This window comes from Oryx dammah, unplaced genomic scaffold, assembly GCF_014754425.2.
Source record: "Oryx dammah isolate SB20612 unplaced genomic scaffold, SCBI_Odam_1.1 HiC_scaffold_3, whole genome shotgun sequence".
Classification (NCBI taxonomy): domain Eukaryota; kingdom Metazoa; phylum Chordata; class Mammalia; order Artiodactyla; family Bovidae; genus Oryx; species Oryx dammah.
In genome coordinates, this window is record NW_024070187.1 from 41,786,002 (window position 1) to 41,812,271 (window position 26,270).

At 41.0% G+C, this 26,270-nt stretch overlaps 1 protein-coding gene across 1 annotated transcript in view; it reads left to right on the plus strand.

Moving 5' to 3' along the window:
- The window catches only part of LOC120861983 (cytosolic beta-glucosidase), a 134,061-nt gene extending 108,604 nt beyond the window's left edge, over nucleotides 1-25,457 (plus strand). Inside the window, exon 5 of the mRNA XM_040237933.1 lies at nucleotides 24,422-25,457. Within this exon, the coding sequence (XP_040093867.1) occupies nucleotides 24,422-24,624 (203 nt within the window). The 3' untranslated portion in view covers nucleotides 24,625-25,457. The remainder of the gene's footprint in view (nucleotides 1-24,421) is intronic.
- Nucleotides 25,458-26,270: the final 813 nt, after the last annotated feature.

Sequence of the window (26,270 nt, forward strand, 5' to 3'; positions counted from 1 at the left end):
TGATGGTAGTGATTGTGGTCATGGGTGATGAACTGAAGTCTTGAATGAAGCCAGCTCCGTGGGGAAGGGGCTGATAATGTTTAGAGGCATTATGCTGTAATACTCTTGCTTTCTAGTAGTCTGTGTTTCACATAAGAGCCAAGTCATATAATGTCACTTCTTTCCTCAAAACACTGATGACTTTCCATCTCACTTAGGATTAGACCCAGTGTCCTTGTTGTGGCTGCTAAGACCCTACGTGACAGTCTTCACTTCTCTCCCTCCTGTTCCACTCTCCCTCTGCACATTCCAGTCTAGCCTGGTCTTCTTGTTCCTTGTATGTGTCAATGCTTTCTCCTGAGAAACTTGTACTTGCTGTTTCATTAGTCTGGAATGCTCTTATTAAATACTCTCAGATTTGTTCCTTTCTTTTGTAAATTTTGTCTCAAATATCACCTTATTAGTGAGGTTTTCCTTGACCATTCTATATAAAATAGCATCTTCTGACGGTCTCAGCTCTTACCCTGACATCATTTTCCTTATATCACCTATTACCAGTTGATATATACATGCGTGTACTAGTTTATTGACAGCTCTCTCCCAGGGACTTTCTCTGCTTGGTTCATTGTTCCACCCCTTGCAGCTAGGGCAGTGATACTCAGGAGCTCTCAGTAAATATTTGTTGACTTAATAAGTGAAGCCTAATGAATTAATTAGGATGTATAAGATAAGATTGAGACAAAATAAAGAAATGTACTTTGATGTTTCAGCTGACTGGTTTTAACGAAATGCAGATTTCAAATCCCTAGCTGAAAAGCCAACTCCTCTCTTAATTTTGACACGACAGTTTTGACTGTTTCCATTTTCGTGAAGAATAACTAGATACCTGTACAAATGCCTATGGGCATTTGGCACTGTATGTTCATTTCTTCTTTGCCAGTGGGGAAAGTTTTTGCATCCCACATTTTCACTCCCACACTCTCATGTGATAGAAATTATAAGACCAGACTAGGTAATTGGGAAGGTCTCTTTCTGCTCTAAAATATATACCTTTTGCCTTTCTTTTCCTTCTTTTCCATTCTGCATGCACTTTAGAGTGGCTGCTGTTCTTCCACTCATAGCTTGCAAGTAAGGCTGTTCTGGTCCATGATTTGGAAGATGGGTCCTGACTCTGTCTTTCAAATGTGAGCGCATCAGTGGCTGTGAAGGATGCTAATTTAGGAATATTATTCAGGTAATGTGGATATGCAGTTATTCTTCCGAGTAGGGCTCTGCTTGAGGCTATCCATTTCCATCTGTAGAGCTATGTAGAGTGTAGCATTTTAAAGGCCATTAAAAATGGCTTCTCTCTCATTAGTCAGGTAGATTTGCTGGTGTGATTTTATACTTTGTTTCTGAAGCTGTTGACGAGAAACATTTCTTCTTCTATAAACACTTTTCACCAGAATTTTCAAACTCATTCTTGGCGTAGGATTTGAGTCCCACTTTTGCCTGAAATCAATACAGTTAAAATTTTCTGGTTCTAGTAGGATTATATGTCTATGTGTGTGTGTGTTTTCTCCTTTTAATTCATGCCGGTGGGAGAGAAAGGATTCTGTGGCGAGATTGACAGAATGTGTTGTATACATTCCCAGCAAAGAAAAGAATGTAAAACAAAAGCCCAACTTGGAAGGAGAAAGTTTGTTTAGAACTGGAATTAACCTGTCTTGAGCATGATGAATGCCGTGCTTTACAACAGTTTGTTATAGAATTGATTTCTTTCCATATGTTGCTGGTGGTTTAATTTGATTGGCATAACAAAATATTGCTATTTGACATGAGAGAAGTTATTTTTAATGCACAGGACCGTAGGTGTAAATTTTATTTGTGTTAATAATGTTGAATAAACTGTATTTATGTGTTGGGTTTATTTCTGGCTACTGTGCTACTACATAATTTGATTGTCCAATGTTCAGACATGGATTTAAAGCTTTATACAGCTGGGAATTAGCTGGTCACATTGTATTTGCTTCTGCTTTGTGGGATCAGGAAAATGACCATACTAAAGAAAATAAGCTATTTCAAGGTTTTCTTCTCTTTTTTAGAGTACAAAGTTATTTCCATAGAAACTTGATAATTAAGAGTAATTTAACTCTTTACCTAAGTCTGAATGACAAATTTGCAGGTAAACAGTTCTTACTTTTCCACTCAGCAGCTACTTATACTTATCAAAAGATGTGACATACTTTTTCTTATTTTTCCTTTAAACAAATCAGCATAGTATTTTTATGCTTTTAAAAGAGATTAAATTAAAAACATAAAAGACATTGAATACCAATAATTGGCTTTTACCACATTATGAAGTTATTATTTTTAATGCTTACCTCGATAACTATAATTTTCAATAAGTAATAATCAGGTATTCAAGCCATAAAATGGTTACTGGGTTAATGTTGTTTCAATAGTACCAAGTATGTTATTTTCATCTATACTAAAATGGACTTCAGATTTTGCAGACAATAAAATTATTTGATCAGGTTTGCACAGCTTCAGTGACAATTACAGTTAATTCATGCAGAACTTCAATTTACTTTTTAGTCTTCTACTTCTTAGGCTAACAGTTGTCCAGCTCTTAGGCTAACAGTTGTCCAGCTCCAGTGGCATTAAGATCATGAAGACTTTTGCATTCATCTACTTGAACTTTAATATGAAGTCTTCATAAAATAAACTACCTGTGACTCAGAAATATAAGTTTTTGCCCTGGCTTATTTTATTACCATTTTATTCTTTGGGTCTTAGTATATGCATGTCTAATTTGACACCAAAACATGGTGGTTTGGTTAAATAAAATAGAGGTTAAATTGATTGGAATCTTTCAATCTTAAAGAATTAAATATTCATGGTAATAAAGCAAACATACCAGTATTCGATTTTTTATAAGGAAGGACAGAAATTTACTCAAGAACATAAATCAGCAAGCAAATATCTATTGAATATTTGAATGATACTGGCAGATATGAAAGTATATAGAACCTGTCTTCAAGGAGCATAAAATCAAATTGATGAGATAATTAATACTTAGGTAGAAGAAAAGTCACTTAGCAACATAGTGATACAAACTAATCATCAAGTATATTTTACTGCCAAATGAGGGCTGTAGCAACACCACATTTTGCACTAGTAATTTTACTTACTCACACCTGAGTAATCAAACTGAAATGAATTTATCCTCTCCTATCACTTTTTAATATTGCATCCTTTGGAATAAAGTGGGCTTTTCCCACACAAGTAAACAAGTACAATAAATAATACCAGCTGACATTGATTGAAATGGTTTTTATGTGTTGAGCACAAGGGCATCATCACATTTGAGAGCTCCAGATCCACTGAAATGGGTTCCAAGATCCTCATTTTACAAATGGGGAAACTGAGACCAGAATACCTTGCTGGAGGGCACAGCTGGGCCAGACCTGGGATTTGACTCTGAGCATCCCAGGCTGCTTCCCCAATAGCTCAGCAGTAAAGAACCTGCCTGCAATGCAGGCGACACAGGAGATGAAGGTTCCATCCCTGGGTTGGAAAGATTCCCCTGCAGGAGGAAATGGCAACCCACTCCAGTACTCTTGCCTGGAGAATCCCATGAGGGATCGGTGGGCTACAGTCGATGGGGTTGCAAAGAGTTGGACATGACTAAGCAACTGAGCACACAACACAGCCCAGGCTGAGAGTGTGTGGCTGCGGCACTACACCATCTGCTCTCTAGGCCCCCTGAATCTGGGGTGCATGGAGAGAGATCTTGCTACAGAGAGCTAGCTTCTCATTGCAGGTTTGCTTTCAAGGCACTCCAGTTAGTCCACAGAAAGCTCATTTACTAAACCAGCTTTGAGTAATTGGCTAATGGGTTTTTGGTGAGCAGGGTCCTCCAGAGGACTGTTTCCACAGCCTGACGCATGGGGCAGTCAAGCCTGAGTTGTTAATTCTGCTCCAGGAGAGCACAGCCCAGTGCACTAAAGCTGCTGGAAAATTGTTCCCTACTGAAGATGCAAATTGGATCAACAGAGCCTAGCTCTGGCTTCTGAAAGGCAACCCTGGCAGCCTGGCAAGGAAGGCCTGGATATTTGTGCTGGTAGACTCAAGAAATTGGTGGCAGCGGGAGCAGAGCGATGGCTGTCAACTTTCCTATGTGAATTGAAACAATGAGGACCTGTGTCTGGATTTTCTCCTAGTTCTCAGGCTTTGAAAAAACCATGGTTTCTGTTGAGGAACATGAAGATGGTCCCTGACTTACTGCTGTGTAGTTCTGTTCGCTGTGGCACAAGACCCGTTCATAGGGGAGATGGCAACAGGCAGATTTTTGTCCCAATTGATACCACTTATTGCTGATACTTCTTAGTGCCTCATTTGCTTCAGCTATAAAGTGGAGCTAGCACATGGAACTTTGCTCAATGTCACGTGGCAGTCTGGATGGGTGGGGAGTTTAGGGAGAATGCATATGTATGACTTGAGTCCCTTCGCTGTTGACCTGAAACTATCAAAACATTGTGAATTGGTTATACCCCAACACAAAGTAAAAATTGAAAAATAAAATAAAATGGAGGTAACAATAATACCTACTGGGTGGAATTTACATGGGAATTAAATGAGTTATGCAGTTAAAAAAATTAAAAAATTAAATACGAAGTTCTCAGAAGAGGGCCTGGGCATTCGACATACATTCCCTATTATCATTATTATTTTGCTACTATTATTGCATGGATCAGACTTTGTAGTAGAGAGAAAATACGATTTAGAAAGGGTTCGACTTCTAGTTCTTCCCTCTGCTATTTGTGGGAGCTTGAGCAAATCACTTGATCTCTCTGTTCAGGGCTCTCATCTGAGATGAGGATGGATAAGACCAACCTCATAGGGTTGTTTAAAGAAATGATAAAACACTATCGTCAGTTTTATTTTATACTGTAAAGCCTCAGGTACATTATAATGTTTAATTCTCAAACCTGATTCTTCTCTTAAATTCTTTCTTTTTTAAAAAATTGAGTTATAATTCATATACCATACAATTCACTTGCTTTACTTGCACCGTTTAGTGCAGATGGAATCTTAGTTCCCCGACCAGGGATTGAGTCCATCCCCCCTGAACTGGAAGCAAGGAGTCTTAACGGCTGGACTACCAGGGAAGTCCCAAATTCTCTTTCTTTTTTAAATCCAATTGACACATCTATAGAACTGGAAGTCACATTAAACCCTTCATCTCAATGAACTGACTGTAAGATTTGATTCTTTCTTAATATCTCTAGTATCATCATGTCCCTCCCTCTGAGCCATTGCAATTTCCTCAAATAGAAGGCTTTAGCAGCCACCTCTCTGGCCTCCCAGACTCCAGTCTTTGGTCTACTACCAAAATGATTGTCCTAAAGTGCAATTCATTCTTCCTACTCTCCTACTTTAAAATCCCTAGTGGTTTCTCATTGCCTTCAGCATAAAATTCCAATTTATTAGCATGGCGAGCAAGGTCTCTCATGACATGGCTTTTTACATACTTTTTACATACTCCCCCAGGTCACTCTTGCCCTTTTGTCTTTATTGATGCCTTGTGTCACATCGAATTAGATATAGTTCCCCAGAATGTGTCCATGTCTTTTTCTTGTGCTTTCTGGCCTTTTCCTCCCCATTATATTCTATCTGCCCTTCAAGGTTATTCATTCTAGCATCAGCTAGTCTAAAGAAACCTTATCTGACATCGTTTTGCTGATGCCTTGAGTTAACAGTTTCTCTTTTATGCCCCCACCATGCCCAGTGTTTGCCCTGATTGCGTCTGTCCCAATTACTCCTTTATGTATTTCTCGTCCTTAAAAGAAAGAGAAACACTTGAGGATTAGTATCTCATCTTATTTGTTTCTGTATTCCCATTGGCTTGAAAAAAGAAACCAATAAGTTGAAAGATAGAATTTGAATGAAAGAATAAATATTATGCCCAATGAAGATAAGATAATGTAATTGTCCTTTAAGAATCATCTCCAAGTTGCTATCCACTTCACTCTACCAGAGATTTACAAAGATCATCCTTGATGTGTATTATTAGATGCATGACCTTGGGGCAAATGACACAGCATCTCTAAGTCATTTTTCTCATTTTGTAAAGTAGGAATAATGAGTATCTACCTTATATAATGGTATTGTTGGAAAGAGTAAATTAAATACATGCATATAAAACTTTAAAAGTGTGCTTGGTATTCGGTAAACGGGAATTACTATTATCTTATTAGCTCCAAATGCAAGTGAATTCACCCCATCCTGCATTCAAGAAAGTTGCTCTTTGAGGTAGTCAATGAAAGTTTATGTGAAAGAGGTGGTCCATAGGTTTTCTTGACCTCAGTGAAGTAGCTAAAATAAGAGTGGACTTATTATCATCTAAACAAAAACACCATCAAGAGAAACAATGGAGTTAAAAGGCTTGTGGAATTCTGGCATAAGCATGAGAAAAACAAAAATCTGTTGACCCCATTCTCTCTTTGTTTGATGATTTTCTTTGCCATGCAGTTCACAGTAAAAGGTTTTCCATTCCCAATGCACATGCTCTACTCTTTCTGTTTCTGCTGATGTCTCTTAGGACTATTTTTTTTTTAATACTCAGAACCAGAGAAGGTTAACTGATACTCGAGAGACAGCAAGGTCAAATGAAGAGATACTGGTTAGACTGGTCCTTGCCAGTCACATGCTTGGTATCAGGCACCTGTCCAGAATTCCTTTGACACTTCATCTGTTATGGCCACCTACATGGCTTTGATCAGCAGTCTTTCAAAGCATAAGTAAAATGGAGAAAAAACAGATACCTTCCCAAGCAGGAATGTGAATGTTCATTAACATGAATCAGGAAAAAGGTAGGATAGGATCTTGGGAAGAACATGAATTTTGGAGGCAGATAGCTGGGTTTTAATCCTTTCTCTGTTACTTGTTGTCCTGATCACCTTGAACATGTTTACTTTCTTTGAGATTCATTTCCTGTGTCCATATAATGGACAGAATAGCATCAGTCTTTAAGAACTGTTGTGAACAGCATGGTTTTTAGCAATAAATCATAGCTGTTTCTTTTCCTATGTGTTTAGACAGTATCAGGTGTCATCTTTGGTAATCCTTTGCTCTTCTCCTTGATTCTAAAAAGGCTTGAAAGGTAATGTCCTGGCTACATATTTGTGAATCATTCGTGAGAGTCTGGAGATAAAAGCAGTTTAGAGATGCCATTGATTGTAGAAAGTAACTGTTTATTCCTGCCCTCCTGATTCCTTCCCTTTTTCCCTCTCTTCCTCTTGCCTCTTCCTTTTTTCTTTGCCTCCTCTATCCTTTATTCTCATTCTCCCTCCCTTCCTCCTTTTGTGTATTTCTTTCACCAGGATCTCCTGCATTGCAGGCAGATTCTTTACCAACTGAGCTATGAGGGAAGTCCATGAAGTAACAACCCCTGGTCCAAGAAGCTCATGTATGATGGCATCATCACACCTCTGCTGCTGCTGCTGCTAAGTCGCTTCAGTCGTGTCTGACTCTGTGCGACCCCATAGACTGCAGCCCACCAGGCTCCGCCGTCCCTGGGATTCTCCAGGCAAGAACACTGGAGTGGGTTGCCATTTCCTTCTCCAATGCATGAAAGTGAAAACTGAAAGTGAAGTCACTGAGTCGTGTCCAACTCTCAGCGACCCCATGGACTGCAGCCTACTAGGCTCCTCCATCAATGGGATTTTCCAGGCAAGAGTATTAGGAAGACACAATTACTTTTTTTCATATGTCTCCAGGTTTACCACATAATCTCATAGTGAAGTATTTGTGTCATCTACCACTATTGGTCCTACATTCTTCACATTGATGTTTGTATGATATAATACTTCTATGATGTAAATCCAGTGATATAATTCGCCATGGGTTCAAAGGGAATAAGAAACGATCTTAGAAAGATGCGACCGTGCTAACACTCTGCAAAATGATTAGGCTAAGCCATCTTACATGAAATCCATTTCTAAAATCCTAAAATGTCTCAAGTGTACTACTTTAGGGTAGAGGAATAAAAGAGCTTTGCATTTCATGTAGACTTTTGGTTTGTCCTACCAGTGTTTCTTCATATTCTCCAGCCAGTTCTTTTTGGATCTTTCTTCCCAATGATACCATCATTTCTTTTTTTTTTTTAAATTAATTTATTTATTTCTGGCTGTGCTGGGTCTTCGTTGCTGAGCATAGGCTTTCTCTAGTTGTGCTGAGCAGGGGCTACTGTCTCGTGGTGCGTGGGCTTCTCATTGCAGGGGCTTCTCTTGTTGCAGAGCTTAGGCTCTGGGGTACAGGCTCAGCAGTTATGGCACATGGGCTTATTCTCTCGATGGCATGTGAAATCTTCCCAGACCAGGGATCGAACCTGGTCCCATGCATTGGCAGGCAGATTCTTAATCACTGGATCACCAGGGAAGCCCTGTTATTTCTTGAGGGCAGAAACTATGTACTGTTGATCTTTGAATCTCTATACATGACCTGGATTCTGACATATAAGAGCTGCTCAGTCGATATTTGTTGAGTGAATAATGAACAAACCAGACTTCTCAAATGTTTGGATCAAATGTGGAATCACAGGGCTCACTTTGTGAAGGGAAACTGTTCATGTCTCCTCTGCCCTGGCCATTGCTGATGAAGGACGCCCTGCCTCAATTCATGTCATATGCTCTCCTGTGCATGATTAAACTGCTGCTTTTCTTTTCAGACAGACTAGAGGGTTCTATGGACAGTAATGTTGGAGTCCCCAAAATTTTAAGAGAGATATTTCATGGCTCTCACTGCGAGGTCTATAAGAAGTTTTATTTTCTGAATAAGTATCGATCGCAGCTTATAAAATACTGCAAACCTATATAATTAAAAAGAATGAGACCAGTCATTGGTGGGCAGTACATGGCTAGGTGTAAGAGAAGACAAATTCTTCAGGTTCCTGGGTTTTATAATTGTACTTGCTAGGGAAGCTTATTAAAGCCTTGCAGGTGCAATGTTTCATCACAGAGTAGTGAACCTTTGAAAGATATGCATAATAAACAGAGTTTGAAATATGTTTTTATTCTGGCCATATGGTCCTGTCTGGAGCTTTCCTGGATCTTTGGGTCAGTTCATTGTTGAAAGATGGGCTCGCAAGCACCCACCTCTCGGAGCAGCTGTCAGAGCCCTATCAGAACGAATCTGCTTTTGCATGATTATTTATTTTATGTGGCTCTCTGAAATGAACCCAGCCTTGCTCAGGAGCTGAAATGTGCTGAGCAAAGTCTCTTCCCTGAACAGCTTGTGGCCACATCACCAAGCAGTGTCCTTCCTTGTCCTTAAAAAGCAGACTAGCGAGATTTGTGCAGTAGGCCACGGCAGGCAGTCTGGGTGAGGTGTACCCACCTGAGCTTGAACTTGGTGCCAATATGAAAACATACATGGTAGCATTTTAAAGACATGTCACTGTTCTGTCTTCCCAACTCTCTTTTGCTCACTTTCCTGTGTCTCTGAACTCTGTGCAAACAGTGGTCATCAAATGCAAGCACTTGAAATGTTTTTGTGGTATTATTGTGATGAGGAGAAGGCTAATGCTTACTTTCTTTTCCTTTGTCATTAACAAAAGGAGATATTAACTCCTCTGAGAATGGCGTTTTAAGGGGTTGTTATTGTTGTTTAGTTGCTAAGTTGTATTTGACTCTTTAGCGACCCTATGGACTATAGCGTGCTAGACTCCTCTGTCCATGGAGTTCTTCAGGCAAGAATATTGGAGTGATGTGCCATTTCCTCCTCCAGAGGATGCTCCTGACCCAGGGATCGAAATCGCATCTCCTGAACTGGCAGGTGGATTCTTTACAACTGAGCCCCAGGGAAGCCCTTTTAAGGGGTACTTAGTATAATTTGTTCAACATGTATTGTATAGGAATACCAGTAACTGACAAGAGACATGTTCCTGAAGTCAAGTGATCATAGAAGAATATTTCAGCATACAAAATGCCCAATGAGTTGATCAGATTGTAAGGAGATATTTCTTCCTCTTTATTTGGACAAGCTGAACTTGGAGTTGAAATTTGTAATCTTGGTCAAGAAGATGCTCTTGCCCTCTTGAGAATGACCTTTTGTCTACTCTTACCTTGCAAACTTTTTGTTCCGTGTTCTATATCTATTTGTAGTCATTCACTCATTTAAGTGATATTCACTAGAAAATTATCCTTCACCAGCCACTGTGCTAAGTTTGGGGAATATAAAATCTATGTGCTGCCTGCTCTCATGGAACTCTGAGTCTGGAGTAGAAGATAGCACTGAACAAATAGTTATATCCGTGTCTTATTCGTGTTACAAAAGGGAAATGAATGGTGTTGAGTGAATGCACATAGCAGAGAGATTAATGGGGTCTTTGCTCCTCTACCTCACCTCCAGGGCAAAGGTCTGCATTAGATTCCTCCTCCCAACCCCCAGTGAGAATCACTCTGCCTAAAATAGTAACTCGTATAGAGTAGATGCTCTATGGTATATTTTGTGGATTTAAGAAAGGATTGACAAATTACGATTCTAAAGCCCTGAATCAGTCTTAGAGCAAAACTATACATTTTTTTCTTTTGCTGTCACAGTCAGTTTTATCGTTTTTTATTCACCTATTTTTCTACCTCTAGAGCCACAGGTTTGCCTTGGAAACAAACAGCGATCATTCTGTCATTTTTGAGATTGCATCCAAGTACTGCATTTCAGACTCTTTTGTTGACCATGATGGCTACTCCATTTCTTCTAAGGGATTCCTGCCCATAGTAGTAGATAAAATGGTCATCTGAGTTAAATTCACCCATTCCAGTCCATTTTAGTTCGCTGATTCCTAGAATGTCCACATTCACCCTTGCCATCTCTTGTTTGACCACTTCCAATTTGCCTTGATTCATGGACCTGACATTCCAGGTTCCTATGCAATATTGCTCTTTTCAGCATCGGACTTTGCTTCTATCACCAGTCACATCCACAACTGGCTGTTATTTTTGCTTTGGCTCCATATCTTCATTCTTTCTGGAGTTATTTTTCCAGTGATCTCCAATAGCATATTGGGTACCTACCGACCTGGGGAGTTCCTCTTTCAGTATCCTATCATTTTGCCTTTTCATACTGTTCATGGGATTCTCAAGGCAAGAATACTGAAGTGGCTTGCCATTCCCTTCTCCAGTGGACCACATTCTGTCAGACCTCTCCACCATGACCCGTCCGTCTTGGGTGGCCCCACACAGCATGAATTAGACAAGGCTGTGGTCCGTGTGATCAGATTGGCCTGTTGTCTGTGATTGTGGTTTTAGTCTGTCTGCCCTCTGATGCCCTCTCTCAGTGCCTACCGTCTTACTTGGGTTTCTCTTACCTTGGACGTGGGATATCTCTTCACGGCTGCTCCAGCAAAGCGCAGCCACTGCTCCTTACCTTGGATGTGGGGTATGTCCTCTCGGCCGCCGCTCCTGTGCTGCTCAACTGCCGCTTCACCTCTTTATTGCTTTGTCAGTCAAGGTCAGCTTCTATTACTTACAAGTAAGAAAGAACCTTGGAGAAGGCAATGGCAACCCACTCCAGTGATCTTGCCTGGAGAATCCCAGGGACGGGGGAGCCTGGTGGGCTGCCGTCTATGGGGTCGCACAGAGTCAGACACGACCGAAGCAACTTAGCAGCAGCAGCAAGAAAGAACCTGACTGGTAGCATTTGATAAGTCTGGCTAGTCTTTGAGCTCTCAGCTCTAGTTCATTCCAAGAAACTGTTTCCATTTCCCTCTGTCCTGTTCTCCCACCCTTCCTAAGATAGATCTTCCACTATAGCATATTGTCAAGACTTAGGATAGTAGTTCTATTTTTAGTTTTCTGAGAAACCTCCATACTGTTTTCCACAATGGCTGCAGCAAGATACATTCCCACAAACAATGAAAGAGTGTTCCTTTTTATCCACATGCTTGCTGCCATGTGACCCAGCAATTCCACTCCTGGGTATATATCAGAAAAAAGTGAAAACCACTAATTTGAAAAGATACACGCACCCCAGTGGTCATAGCAACATTATTTTCAATTGCCAAAGAATTATCAAAGTATGGAATCAATCTAGTGTCCATTAATTGATGAATGGATAGAGAGGAATGGATAGAGAAGATGTGGTATGTAATACACACACACACACACACACACACACCATGGAATACTACTTAGCCATAAGAAAGAAGGAAATTTTGCCATTTACAGCAACATGGATGGACTTGGAGGGCATTATACTAATTCAGACAGAAACAAATATATACTGCTATTTATATGTGGAATCTAATTTTACAACAAGCCAATGAATATAACAAAAAAGAAACAAGACTCACAGATATATAGGGAACAAATTAGTGGTTAGCAGTGGTGAGGGAGGGGCAGTATAAGAGTGGGGCAGTGGGAGGTACAAACTATTGGATGCAAGATAGGCTCCGGGATGTATTATACAATGTGGGAAAGAGAGCCAGTATTTTGTAACATCTGTAAATGGAAAGTAACCTTTAAAAAGTATATACAAATTTAAAAATTAAAAAAAAAAGAAACTTGGCATTTTAAACAAAACAAGCACAGACTCAGTGTAGTGTTATAGCTCCATCGGTTTCCTGCCTGAGTTCCAGTCTCAACTCCCCTAGTTACCTGATATTTGAATTTTGCAAAGGTTACCAAACTTCTCTGTGCATCACTTCCCTTTTGTGTAAAATGAAGACAATGGTGATATCCATCTAACTCACAGGTTTACTGTAAAGATTAAATGAATTAATGCATACCTGAAGCCCTTACAGTGGTACCCAAATGCTCAATAAATGTTAGCTAATATGCTGTTCTTTCCCATAGTTCCTATGTCTTTCCTTTCATAATGCTTTTCACAGATTGTAATTAAAGGCTCACAGGGTGGTAATTTGATTAAGATATGTCTTCCATATAGGCTGTTAAGCTCTTTAAAAAGAGAGGCTGATTATTTTGTTCACTCTTATGGTCCCAATTCCTAACACAATATATATTTATTGAATAAATGTGGGATGGATGTGTTGTTGCTGTTTAATCACTAAGTTGGGTCTGACTCTTAGGACCCCACAGCCTGCACCCCACTAGGCTCCTCTGGCCATAGGATCGTCCAGGCAAGAATACCGGAGTGGGTTGCCATTTCCTACTCCACGGGATCTTCCCAACCCAGGATCGAACCTGCATCTCCCGTGGCTCCTGCACTGGCAGGTGGGTTCCTTACCACTGAGCCATGAGGAAGCCCCAAGGATGGATGTGGATCCCTGAAACCTAAAGTGATGCTGTTCCCACCTCCAAGTGTACTGCAGGGAGGCTTCAGCAACATCCAGTGTTTCTGGCAGCCTCACCCTAAGGCCCCTGTCTTTAGTGATTTATTTTTCGTGACCCACAACTGACCCTTTGCACCAGGCACAAACCCGGCCCCAGATGCTGCCCTTCCCTTGATGCCCTGCTTTCTCTGGTTCTCAGCATTGAACAGTTTTGTGCTGACTCTACACGCTCTGAAAGCTGTTTGGAGCCAGATGGGAGGAAGAGAAAAAACAGATTTCATTCATTGCCCTCCCAGACTCTGAGAAAAATAACAAGAATAACAGTACCAACAAGTAGTGTATATTGAGTATTTACTATAAACTAGGCATTGTGTATAGAGCTTTATATTGATTTAATACCCACCACCATCCTTGGAAGAAAATGCTATCATCCTCATTTTACAGAAAGGGAAAGTAAATCCCAGAAAGAAAGCAAAGAAGGCAGGAAGCGAGAAAGGGAGGGAGTGGGACATGGAAGGCAGCTTTTCTAATAGAAGACAATTTTATGTGCTGAGAACTTTGGTTCTTACAATTTATGTACTGGGGCAGAGGTAACTGTAAAAGTAATGTTGATGGAGAAACTACAGAAGGTGACTCCAAATGTGTACCTATCCACCCATCAACTTTATAAATAAATAAAAATACAGCTTTAAATGATACCTTTCATCTGCTTGCTATTTACTTCCACCCCCACCCTAATCTAATCTAAGTAATAGGAACAATGCAGATAATTAAGAAATCTTTAAGCTCATTTCTGGTTAATTGTCATTTTCCTATAAAATATTTATAAATTAGCCTTTGCTTTTCAAAGACTGTTTTTTCAGAGAGTCATAGTTTTTGCTTTGGAGAGTTCCCATGTGCAGGTGGGGCCTCCAGCTTCAGGATTATTTGGGCATTTTCACAGATGCTGTCCGGCCACTGATACTCACCTGGAGTTGTTGGGGGTGGGAGGGGATGGCTTATTATGCATTTTCTATGTTTAGATCTTCCTGATGTTGTTTTATTTTATTTTATTAAAGAAAGGGGAAGCGGCTGGCGTGCCACTTCTCTTGGGAACTGTTTAACAGCTAAATCTGTCCTCCAGTTGTAGTGCTCTTGTGCACACCCACCAAACTCTGAGAGACACATTTTCAAAGTTAGTGTGTGGGACGCATGCCAGAAAATCTGCTTTGAATTGTGTCCCGGGAAGGCTTACTCTTTCCAGTTTTGTGGGCCTTGGGAGGGATTCTCATAAGCACTCAGCAGAATCAGGTGGGTGGTTTGGGACTTGGAACCCAGTTGGCATCTACCCCAGAGAGTCTGTTGTGTCTGTTTCCTGTCCCTGCTGAAACAAATTACTACAAACTTGGTGGCTTAAGCAGCATGAATGTCTTCTCTTAGAGGTGTGGAGGACAGAAGTCTGAAATGAAGGTTTATCAGTAACATCGGCAACTTCTGGAGGTTCCGAGGGAGAATCTTGCTTCTCCTGCATTGGCAGGCAGATTCATTACCACTAGCGCCACCTGGAAAACCCCTGGGTACAAGCTGCTCTACCAGCTTCTCTACTGGTGGCTGCCTTGGCGTTGCCTGGCTTGCAGGAGATCCCTCCAGTGTCTGCCTCTCTTCCTTGTATATTGCCCTTTTCCTTGTATAACTTCCCTGTTTCTCTTTTAAGGGCACATGTCACTGTATTTAGGACTCACCATTATGCATGATAGAGGCTTCCCAGGTGGCTCAGTGGAAGGAATCCACCTGCAAATACAGGAGAGCCAGGAGACATGGCTTTGATCCCTGAGCTGGGAAGATCTCCTGGAATAGGAAGTGGCAACCCACGCCAGTATTCTTGCCTGGAAAATTCCATGGACAGAGGAGCCTGGTGGGGCACAGTCCATGGGTTCACAGAGTGGAACATGACTGAGCATACACAGACACATTATGCATGGTGATCCCATCTTGAGCTCCTTCATTTACATTTGCAAAGGCCCTTTTTTCCAAATAAGGACACACTCATGGGCTTTGGATGCACGCATCTTTTGTATGAGCATCCAATCAATCCATCCCACTTGGTGAATTGAGATGATTTCCCACGATCTGCTGGGATAAGGCTGCTGCTGCTGCTGCTAAGTCGCTTCAGTCGTGTCCGACTCTGTGCGACCCCATAGATGGCAGCCCACCAGGCTCCCCCATCCCTGGGATTCTCCAGGCAAGAACACTGGAGTGGGTTGCCATTTCCTTCTCCAGTGCATGAAAGTGAAAAGTGAAAGTGAAGTCGCTCAGTCATCTCCGACTCTTAGCGACCTCATGGACTGCAGCCTACCAGGCTCCTCCATCCATGGGACTTTCCAGGCAAGAGTACTGGAGTGGGGTGCCATTGCCTTCTCCGGGGATAAGGCTAGGTATGGGCTAAGCAGTGGGATGAGTAGGCATTTGACGCTCCTAAGCATGCAGCATTTTCCCCTCAGTCTCACAGTGGTTCTCCATGTCTGAAACCTATGGCCCACACATGGCTGTGTCTCTCCACAGAGCTCCTCTAGCTATGACTGTTGAGGAGAGGGGCCGATGAAGATTGTCTAACATATGCCTCTAGAGGATGGCTCTGGGGTTGGATCAAAAATTGTAGTTGCCCATCAGAGCTTATGCTAGGTTTATGAGCCTCAAACTTGATTAAATATAAAAATCACTCAGGGAATTTATTAAGAACAGAAATTCTCCATCCTCAACCTATATTAGTTTGCTAAGGGCTGCTGTAACAAAATGCTATAGGCTGGGTGCCTTAAACAACAGAAATTTGTTTTCTCACAGTTCTGGAAGTTGGAAGTCCAAAGTTCAGATATCAGCAGGTTTGACTTCTCCTGAGGTCTCTGGCTTTTGGATAAGTGCTTTCTCACTTTGCCCTCTCTGGTTTTTCCTTTGTGGTCATGCGCCCCTGGTGACTCTCTCTCTTCTTATAAGGACATCAGTCATATTGCTTGACATTTTCTGAACCACCAGGTGACTTGTGATTTTCCAGTGACCGGTTTCCTTCTGGCTCACCCTTACCCTGAAGTTTTAGTCTTTTGGGATCTTAGCTTTCTGTGTGAGAGTTCTCAAACTACAATTCTTTGACACCTATTCTCACTCCAGAAAAGAGAAAAAGTTTCTGATTTTCTAAGACTGGAAAATTTCATCATGCAAAAGTAGCTGCCATGCCCACCAATCTCAGTTCTCACTTCCTGCTTTGTCCTGGTAAGTCCATATGAAACTGTCAGCTTTCCATTGTTTTGAAGATTTGTTTAAAAAAAAAATTTATCCAGCATGTTTACTTATTTTCACTACTTTCTTGGGTAGCGTAGATTACCATTACTTGACACATGAAAATCTAGAAGCCTATAATTTTTTCTTCTCATCCATTTTTGGGCTTATCTCTTTTTTCCCTGTGAAGTTGCTGTCTTTTGCACTGTTGTGGCACTGTCCACTGATTCTTTTCCTGGCAGCTTGGCTCTGTGGATTAGTTTGTTTTGTAGCTTAATAACTGTGTCACATTCATGGATGTCTTATAGAAGTCCTAGGCAATCTTGAAAACAAAGATTATCTCTTTATAAGCTGTGGGGAAATAAATCCCATTGATTCTGAGTGCCCGATTTCTAGTCCTTTGTAACATGAGATACACAAGCATGGGCTTCCCAGGTGGCTCAGCAGATAGAAGAATCTGCCTTGCCAATTCAGGAGACCTGGGTTCTATCCCTGGATTGGGAAGATCCTCTGGAGAAGGAAATGGCAACCCATTCCAGTATTCTTGCCTGGGAAATCCCCTGGGAAGAGGAGCCTGGCGAGCTACAGTCCATGGGGTCACAAAGAGTTGGACACGACTTAGCAAATAAATAGCAACAGCAGCAGTTTAGTTCAGTTCAGTTGCTCAGGCAAGTCTGACTCTTTGTGACCCCATGGATTGCAGCATGCCAGGCCACCCTGTCCATCGCCAACTTCTGGAGCTTACTCAAACTCATGTCCATTGAGTCTGTGGTGCATCCAACCATCTCATCCTCTGTCATCCCCTTCTCCTCTTGCCTTCAATCTTTCTCAGCATCAGGGTCTTTTTCAGTGAGTCAGTTCTTCCCATCAGGTGGCCAGAGTGTTGGAGTTTCAGCTTCAGCATCAGTCCTTCCAATGAATATTCAGGACTGATTTCTTTTAGGATGGACTGGTTGGATCTCCTTGCACTCTAAGGGACTCTCAAGAGGCTTCTCCAACACCACAGTTCAAAAGCATCAATTCTTCCATGCTCAGCTTTCTTCACAGTCCAACTCTCACATCCACAAATGACTGTTGGAAAAACCATAGGTTTGTCTAGATGGACCTTTGTTGGCAAAATAATGTCTCTGCTTTTTAATATGCTGTCTAGGTTGGTCATAATTTTTCTTCAAAGGAGCAAGCATCTTTTAATTTCATGGCTGCAATCACCATCTGCAGTGATTTTGGAGCCCGGAAAAATAAAGTCAGCCACTGTTTCCCCATCTATTTCCCATGAAGTGATGGGACCAGATGCCATGATCTTAGTTTTCTGAACGATGAGTTTTAAGCCAACTTTTTCACTCTCCTCATTCGCTTTCATCAGAGGCTCTTTAGTTCTTCTTTGCTTTCTGCCATAAGGGTGGTGTCATCTGCACATCTTAGGTTATTGATATTTCTCCTGGCAATCTTGATTCCAGCTTGTATTTCATCCAGCCCAGCATTTCTCATGATGTATATAAGTTAAGTAAGCAGGGTGACAATATACAGCCTTGATGTACTTTCCTGATTTGGAACCGGTCTGTTGTTCCATGTCCAGTTCTAACTGTTGCTTCCTGACCTGCATACATGTTTCTCAAGAGGCAGGTCAGGTGGTCTGGGATTCCCATGTCTTTCAGAATTGTCCACAGTTTGTTGTGATCCACACAGTTAAAGGCTTTGGCATAGTCAATAAAACAAAAGTAGATGTTTTCCTCAAACTCTCTTGCTTTTTTGATGATCCAATGGATGTTGGCAATTTGATCTCTGGTTCCTCTGCCTTTTCTAAATCTAGCTTGAACAACTGGAAGTTCATGGTTCATGTACTGCTGAAGCCTGGCTTGGAAAATTTTGAGCATTACTTTCAGTTCAGTTCAGTTCAGTTCAGTCCAGTTCATTCGCTCAGTCATGTCCGACTCTTTGCGACCCCATGAACTGCAGCACGCCAGGCCTCCCTGTCCATCATCAAGTCCTGGAGTCCACGAGTCAGTGACGCCATCCAACCCATGTCCATCGAATTGGTGATGCCATCCAACCGTCTCATCCTCTGTCATCCCCTTCTCCTCCTGCCCTCAATCTTTCCCAGCATCAGGGTCTTTTCCAATGAGTCAGCTATTCGCATCAGGTGGCCAAAGTATTGGAGTTTCAGCTTCAACATCAGTCCTCCAATGAATACCCAGGACTGATCTCCCTTAGGATGGACTGGTTGGATCTTCTTGCCGTCCAAGGGACTCTCAAGACTCTTCTCCAACACCACACTTCAAAAGCATCAATTCTTTGGCGCTCAGCTTTCTTTATAGTACAATTGTCGCATCTATACATACTTTACTAGCGTGTGAGATGAGTGCAATTATGTGGTAGTTTGAGCATTCTTTGGCATTGCCTTTCTTTGGGATTGGAAAGAAAACTGACATTTTCCAGTCCTGTGGCCACTGCTGTGTTTTCCAAATTTGCTGACATATTGAGTGCAGCACTTTACCAGCATCATCATTTAGGATTTGAAATAGCTCAACTGGAATTCCATCACTTCCACTAGCTTTATTGGTAGGATGCTTCCTAAGGCCCACTTGACTTCACATTCCAGAATGTCTGGCTCTAGGTTGGTGACCACACCATCGTGATTATCTGGGTCATGAAGGTCTTTTTTGTATAGCTGTTCTGTGTATTCTTGCCACTTCTTAATATCTTCTGCTTCTGTTAGGTCCATACCATTTCTGTCCTTTATTGAGCCTGTCTTTGCATGAAATGTTCTCTTGGTATCTCTAATTTCCTTGAAGAGATCTCCAGAGTTTCCCATTCTATTGTTTCCATCCATTTCTTTGCATTGATCACTGAGGAAGAATTTCTTATCTCTCCTTTCTATTCTCTCTGCTGTGAACAGCAGCAGTAAACAGGCATAATCATGGCACCACGTAGGTCAGTAAATTGAGGAGAATATGCACAATACCATGAAATGGTCAGCTTCTAAAATAGGGGTGTGTGTGTGTAGTAAAGAATTTGATTTTGCCCAAAGAGTAGATTGCCCTTTGTCCTCAGCTTCTGGGTGAAAAATCTATTGCTATATGACAGAATGTCTTTGTTTAGGGTGAGGGCTAGTCTCACTAGAAGACTGACTGTGTGCCTGAGTGGGGGGCTTTGGGTCATACAGCGTCACTTGACCTGGGGACTGAGTTCATTCACATGAACAATCAGTCGGTCATGCCAATATGTTAATAACACAGTTACGGTGAAAACTCTGGACACTGATGCTCAGGTGAGCCTCTCTGGCTGGCAGTCCTCTGTATGTGTTGTCACATGTCAGCACCAAGAGGACAAGTTGTCCTGACTCCTAGAGAAAAAGACAATGAAAGTTTCTGTTTGAAGCCCATCGGTTTCTGGTCTGTGTGCCTCTTCCTTTGGCTTATATTAATATGTATCCTTTGCTGAATAAACCATAACCTTGACTATAAGAGGTTTCTGTGAGTTCTGGAGAGTTCTTGTAGCAACTTACTGAACCTGAGCATGGTTTTGGGAACACTTTGAACTTAAAGTTGTGTAGAGAGAGCAGTCTGGCGAAGGACCACCTCCTCAGCCTTTTCATTTTGGTGAACACTGGGGAGTGAGTGTGTGTGTGCGTGTGTGTGTGTGTGCATATTATAACACTGGAGTTATAATGAGAACAGCCGGAGGCTATACTATATTAATAAACCTTAGATATTTTTCTCCTTGCCTCTTTTTTTAATTGGGGTATAGTTATTTTACAATATTGTGTTAGTTTCTGCTGTACAATGAAGTGAATCAGCTACATGTATACATATATCCCTTCCCTCTTGAGCCTCCCCCACATCTCACCCACTAGGTCATCACAGAGCATCAAGCTGAGCTCCCCGCGCTATGCAGTAGGTTCCCATTGGCTATCTGTTTTATACACGGCAGTGCATATCCATCAGTCCCAAACTCCCAACTCATCCCCCCACCACCAATGTCCACCCATCATTCTCTACATCTGTGTCTCTATTCCTGCCCTGCAAATAGGTTCTCCTATACCATTTTTTAGCTTCTATATATATAAGTGTGTTAGTATATGGTATTTGTTTTCTTTTCCTGACTTCCTTCACTCTGTATGACACACACTCAGTCCATCCCCATCTCTGTAAATGACTCAACATCATTCCAATGCTACGAGATAAGAAATCCTTTCATCTTTATATCCAACCTGCTGACCGTGACGCCTTTCCTACTCATCTTTTAGTTCAGAACCAAACTCTGGTTATTCCGAGATGGGTGTCTTGTTCACATCCCCAGGTGCTCGGTACTCATCTGCAGTTCTTGTCAGTCTGTGTTTACTCGGCCTGAAACTCTGCTTAAAGAGAGTGGATTCACAGGAGTGTTTTTTTCCTGCATAGATTTGGGACTTTATAAATCACAGTGACAAGAAATGCGATGATGGTTTCTTTCTGTTCTTGAGGAGATTGGAACAGGAGAGGCATGCAGGTTCCAGTACGGTTTTGTAATTTTTCCCAGTGGTAGCACCATGAGAAGGATTCCAGCAGGGTGGCTCCTCAGCCCTAACTAGGTAATTCTCTACTTGAGCGTCCCTGCAATGAAAACGCAGAGATATCCACCAGTGTCACTTGGGCCGTTTAGTGCCTGCTGCGGAACTCCTGGCAGATAATGATGAAAGTGTCAAGATTTCCTTTTTGTTCCCTTCCAAGAAGGCAGGGCATCATTTTTATCCCCCAGTTTAGTACATGAATCAATCCTTTTGGACGTGATGCGTGGGACTGTGCATGCTTTTAGAAACTGTCTGGCTTCATACCTGGCAGACTGGCTTGTTGAGCAGTAGTTCTGCAAATGAGAAAGAAAAAGTGCTGATTTTCACATGTCCCCACATTGAATTATAAAGTAGTCAAAAATCATTCTTAGATATATTCCATCCAGAAATTAAATATAAAAAGATTATTTAAAAATTTGGTATTTGCAGATTGTGGTTGATAGGGGAGGAGACACATGTGGCAAGGTGGACAGGTAGAAGGAAAGAAATACCTAGTAAATGTTTTAATTCCTGTAAAGCTTGCTGTACTTGAGTGGTATATGTTTCATTTTCCAACAATACTTCATTGCAAAGGAATCTGTCCCGTTTGGTTTACTTCCTGCCTTGAGGCCATTCACAGGGCACTTTCTAGGTAAAGCCCGTTGCATTCCTCCATAAAGGTCAAGGGGTTATGCATCAGTTAACCTGTCGGAAAATGTTTGTCAAAGGAATATCTATAGTGAAAACAATTCCATTTGTCTATGGAACATCTACAGTGAAAAAAAATTCCAAGATTTGGAGATCACCACATGTTCATGGGTATAGTACTTTCGAGACACCAGGAAAATACAGAAATATAACAGGGAAAATTAAAGGTAGATTTTATTTTGCTGAAGTTAGAAGAGTCATTTGGGTTGAAAGCAATCTCTGGTGCATCAAAATAAAAATTTGAACAATTACTTAGTTCTTAACTGAAAAAAAAAAAAAAGAAAGCAATCCCTGGTAAAATTAAAATTTGATTTATTATATAAATGCTCATTTTCATCTAACTTATGTAGGAAGAAATTGTGTTAGTAGCTCAATCGTGTCCAACCTGTTGCAACCCTATGGACTGTAGCCTGCCAGGCTCCTCTGTGGGATTCTCCAGGCAAGATTACTGGAGTGGGTTACCCTTTCCTTCTCCAAACTTATTTAGGAATATATCTATCTTATAAAGAAAACCTGCCCTTTAATTTCTGCACCATAAAACAAATATTAGTGAATCCCACAAATAAGGTCTGTTTGTTATTGTTTTAAGGAAATAAAATGCTCAATGCAAAGATTCATATAACAACAACAACAAAAATTCATATAACCTAAAAAGTTGGCTTAAAGCTCAACATTCAGAAAACGAAGATCATGGCATCTGGTCCCATCACTTCATGGGAAATAGATGGGGAAACAGTGGAAACAGTGTCAGACTTTATTTTTTGAGGCTCCAAAATCACTGCAGATGGTGACTGCAGCCATGAAATTAAAAGACGCTTACTCCTTGGAAGAAAAGTTATGACCAACCTAGATAGCATATTCAAAAGCAGAGACATTACTTTGCTGACTAAGGTCCGTCTAGTCAAGGCTATGGTTTTTCCAGTAGTCATGTATGAGGAAAGCTGAGCGCCGAAGAATTGATGCTTTTGAATTGTGGTGTTGGAAAAGACTCTTGAGAGTCCCTTGGACTGCAAGGAGATCCAACCAGTCCATTCTGAAGGAGATCAGCCCTGGGATTTCTTTGGAAGGAATGATGCTAAAGCTTAAAACTCCAGTACTTTGGCCACCTCATGCGAAGTGTTGACTCATTGGAAAAGAGTCTGATGCTGGGAGGGATTGGGGGCAGGAGGAGAGGGGGACGACAGAGGATGAGATGGCTGGATGGCGTCACTAACTCGATGGACGTGAGTCTGAGTGAACTCTGGGAGCTGGTGGTGGACAGGGAGGCCTGGCGTGCTGCGATTCATGGGGTCACAAAGAGTCGGACACGACTGAGCGACTGAACTGACCTGAACTGAACTGAAGAGTTTTCCAAACTTAACATGCCAATTAAAAATGAACTTAATTCCCTGATTAAAAAATAGAAATTAGTGTACTTAGAGAATTCTCCACCCTTTGGTATCTTACCATGGAGTCCATGGATGGGCCTGGAGCATCTGCAGATGAAATTATATAGGATGTTTTGCTTGTACATATGTGCATTTGTAGCGGAGGTGGTCTAGGTCTTTGGCACCACTCTGAGTTTAGACATGGGGCAGAGAGAATGCCCTAACATTTCTGTACCTTCTTAGGCTGGGGTAAAAGCACGGCCAGAACCCTGTGCTGGTCCTTTTCATCTTGGAGGTTCTACTTCCAGAATTATAAAATATATATTAATTTGGTCATAAGGACACAAAGTAAGACCTGGGGCCTCCTCAGCTATGTTATCACTTTTTTCCAGTTTATCATTGAGCTTTCTAGATTATCTTGGAGTTGAATTTAGAAGCTAGTAGTGTTTTTACTGAGTGCAGTTCTAGGGTACTAAGGAGAAACTCTGTATATGTGTGTTTTGTATTTGAAAAATAGTAGATATTGACAAGACATGCATTGAGTAAATGGATGAATGAATAAAATACATTTCAAAATGAATGAATAACCAAATATTTATTTTAATTTTTAATTTTTTAAAGTTACTATATTTAAAAAATATTTAATTTTATTTATTTATTTATTTTTGGCTGCACTGGGTCTTTGTTGCTTTACCCAGGCCCTCTCCAGCTGAAGCAAGCAGGCTCAAGAGTGCAGGCTCAGTAGTTGTGGCATGTGGGCTTATTAATCGTTGCTTTCCAGCATGTGGAATCCTCCTGGGCCAGGGCTCGAACCTGCGCCCCCCTGCATTGCACCACCCTGCAGGTGGTCTCCTAACCACTGTGCTACCAGGGAAGTCCCCAGATGTTTAGAATTATGTAATTTAACTTTTTTTAGTGTAATAATTTCTTTATTCATTTATTTACACTTTTTTTTCTCATCAGAGTTTCTTTTCTTTTCTTTTATTTTTACTTTATTTTACTTTACAATACTGTATTGGTTTTGCAAAATTGGGTCTTTTATATACTTGGACTTGGCTGAAATTCAGAGATTAAAGAGCTCCCCCATGTGATGCAGGGGGCTGACAAATAACAAGGTGTGTAATCTAACTTCCTAAATGAAGCCCATGCTTGTTTAAAACAGGAAATTGGAAAAGAGGATTGAAACAAGGCTTCTTCTGTTTCCACTATGAGCTTCAGCAGGAGAAGGCTACCCACCCATACTGGTCATCAATGATTTTGTCTATGTTTCCATAAAATCTTTGAGTAATTGGTAAATTTTTGTTTTTGTAATTTTAGCTATCCAACTTGACAAAGTCAATCTTCAAGTATACTGTGCCTGGTCTCTCCTGGATAACTTTGAGTGGAACCAGGGATACAACAGCCGCTTTGGTCTCTTCCACGTTGATTTTGAAGATCCAGCAAGACCCCGAGTCCCTTACACATCAGCCAAGGAGTATGCTAAGATCATCCGAAACAATGGCCTGGAGGGGCCTCCATAGAAACTACCCATAGCTGGGTAATTTCACCTGGAGAAGGACTCTGCCCTTGGAAATGGAATCTGCTTTGGTGATCCTGCAGACATCCTCAAGTTGCCTTGGTAATCAGTATGTCCTACCAGCTGATCTGTGATCGTGAAGTCTGAATATGTAGTGCCTGGAAATTATTTAATGATGGCTTTTACTCTATTTGTATTTGATCAATGAGGCTTTTGAAAAAGTAGAAAATCACTGCAATTGATTTTTGTATTAAGAAATCAGATGGACTTGGTAGCTTCAATTTAAATCCTTAGATTTTTTTTCTAGAAAAAGTAATGCAAAATTTATAAACAGGGTGTGCTCATGATTTGCAACCCTCTAAGAACAGATCGCTTAATTTAAGAAGGCTTGTTTATGAATCTATTTTTTTTTTGTTTACATAAATTGTTATTTGCCTTAGCAGGTCCACTGTCCATAACTTTCTGCTATATAATCTAGTATAGATATAAAAATTACAAGTTAGACACATTATCAGAAAACTTCAGGAGAGAGTTCTGCAGAGCTGAAAAGAAAAAGAATTGGCAGAGTATTTGAAATTGTATTTGAATATTTGGAAAACTTATGAATAGACTTGATAGAGCTGATGAAGCATTTAAAAAAATTAATAAAGGGCACATTAAAAAAGTCACATTATATCTTTATACATTCTGTTCACCAGAGGAATTAATTAATAACCTACTTAATAAAGGTGATTGGTTCATGTGTTTGGCACATAGCTATGCATGAGCAAGTACATGTCTCTCTTGCTTGATAAACTTTTTGGAAAATAATAAATGAATAACACAGATTAGAATGTGAATAGCAAAAGAAGTATTTGAGCATTGTTGTTTAATAGCAATTGGATTCCTACACTTTTACTTAGTTAGTTCAGTAGTTCAGTCGTGTCTGACTCTGCGATGCCATGCACTGCAGCGTGCTAGGCTTCCCTGTAAATCACCAACTCCTGGAGCTTGCTCAAACTCATGTCCATCAAGTCAGTGATGGCATCCAACCATCTCATCCTCTGTTGTCCCCTTCTCCTCCTGCCTTCAATCTTCCCAGCATCAGGGTCTTTCCCAATAAGTCAGTTCTTCACATCAAGTGGCCAAAGTATTGGAGTTTCAGCTTCAGCATCAGTCCTTCCCATGAATATTCAGGACTAATTTCCTTTAGGATTGACTGGTTGTATCTCTTTTCAGTCCAAAGTACTCTCAAGAGTCTTCTCCATCACTACAGTTAAAAAGCATCAATTCTTTGGTGCTTAGCTTTCTTTATAGTCCAACTCTCACATCCATACATGACTATTGGTAAAACCATGACTTTAATGGACCATTTTTGGTAAAGTAACGTCTCTGCTTTTTAATATGCTGTCTAGGTTGGTCATAGCTTTTGTTCCAAGGAGCAAGCGTCTTTTAATTTCATGGCTGCAGTCACCATCTGCAGTGATTTTGGAGCCCCCCAAAATAAAGTCTCTCACTGTTTCCATTGTTCCCCATGTTTGCCATGAAGTGATGGGACTGGATGCCATGATCTTAGTTTTTTGAATGCTGAGTTTTAAGCCAGCTTTTTCACTCTCTTCTTTCACTTTAATCAAGAGGCTTTTTAGTTCCTCTTAGCGTTCTGCCATAAGG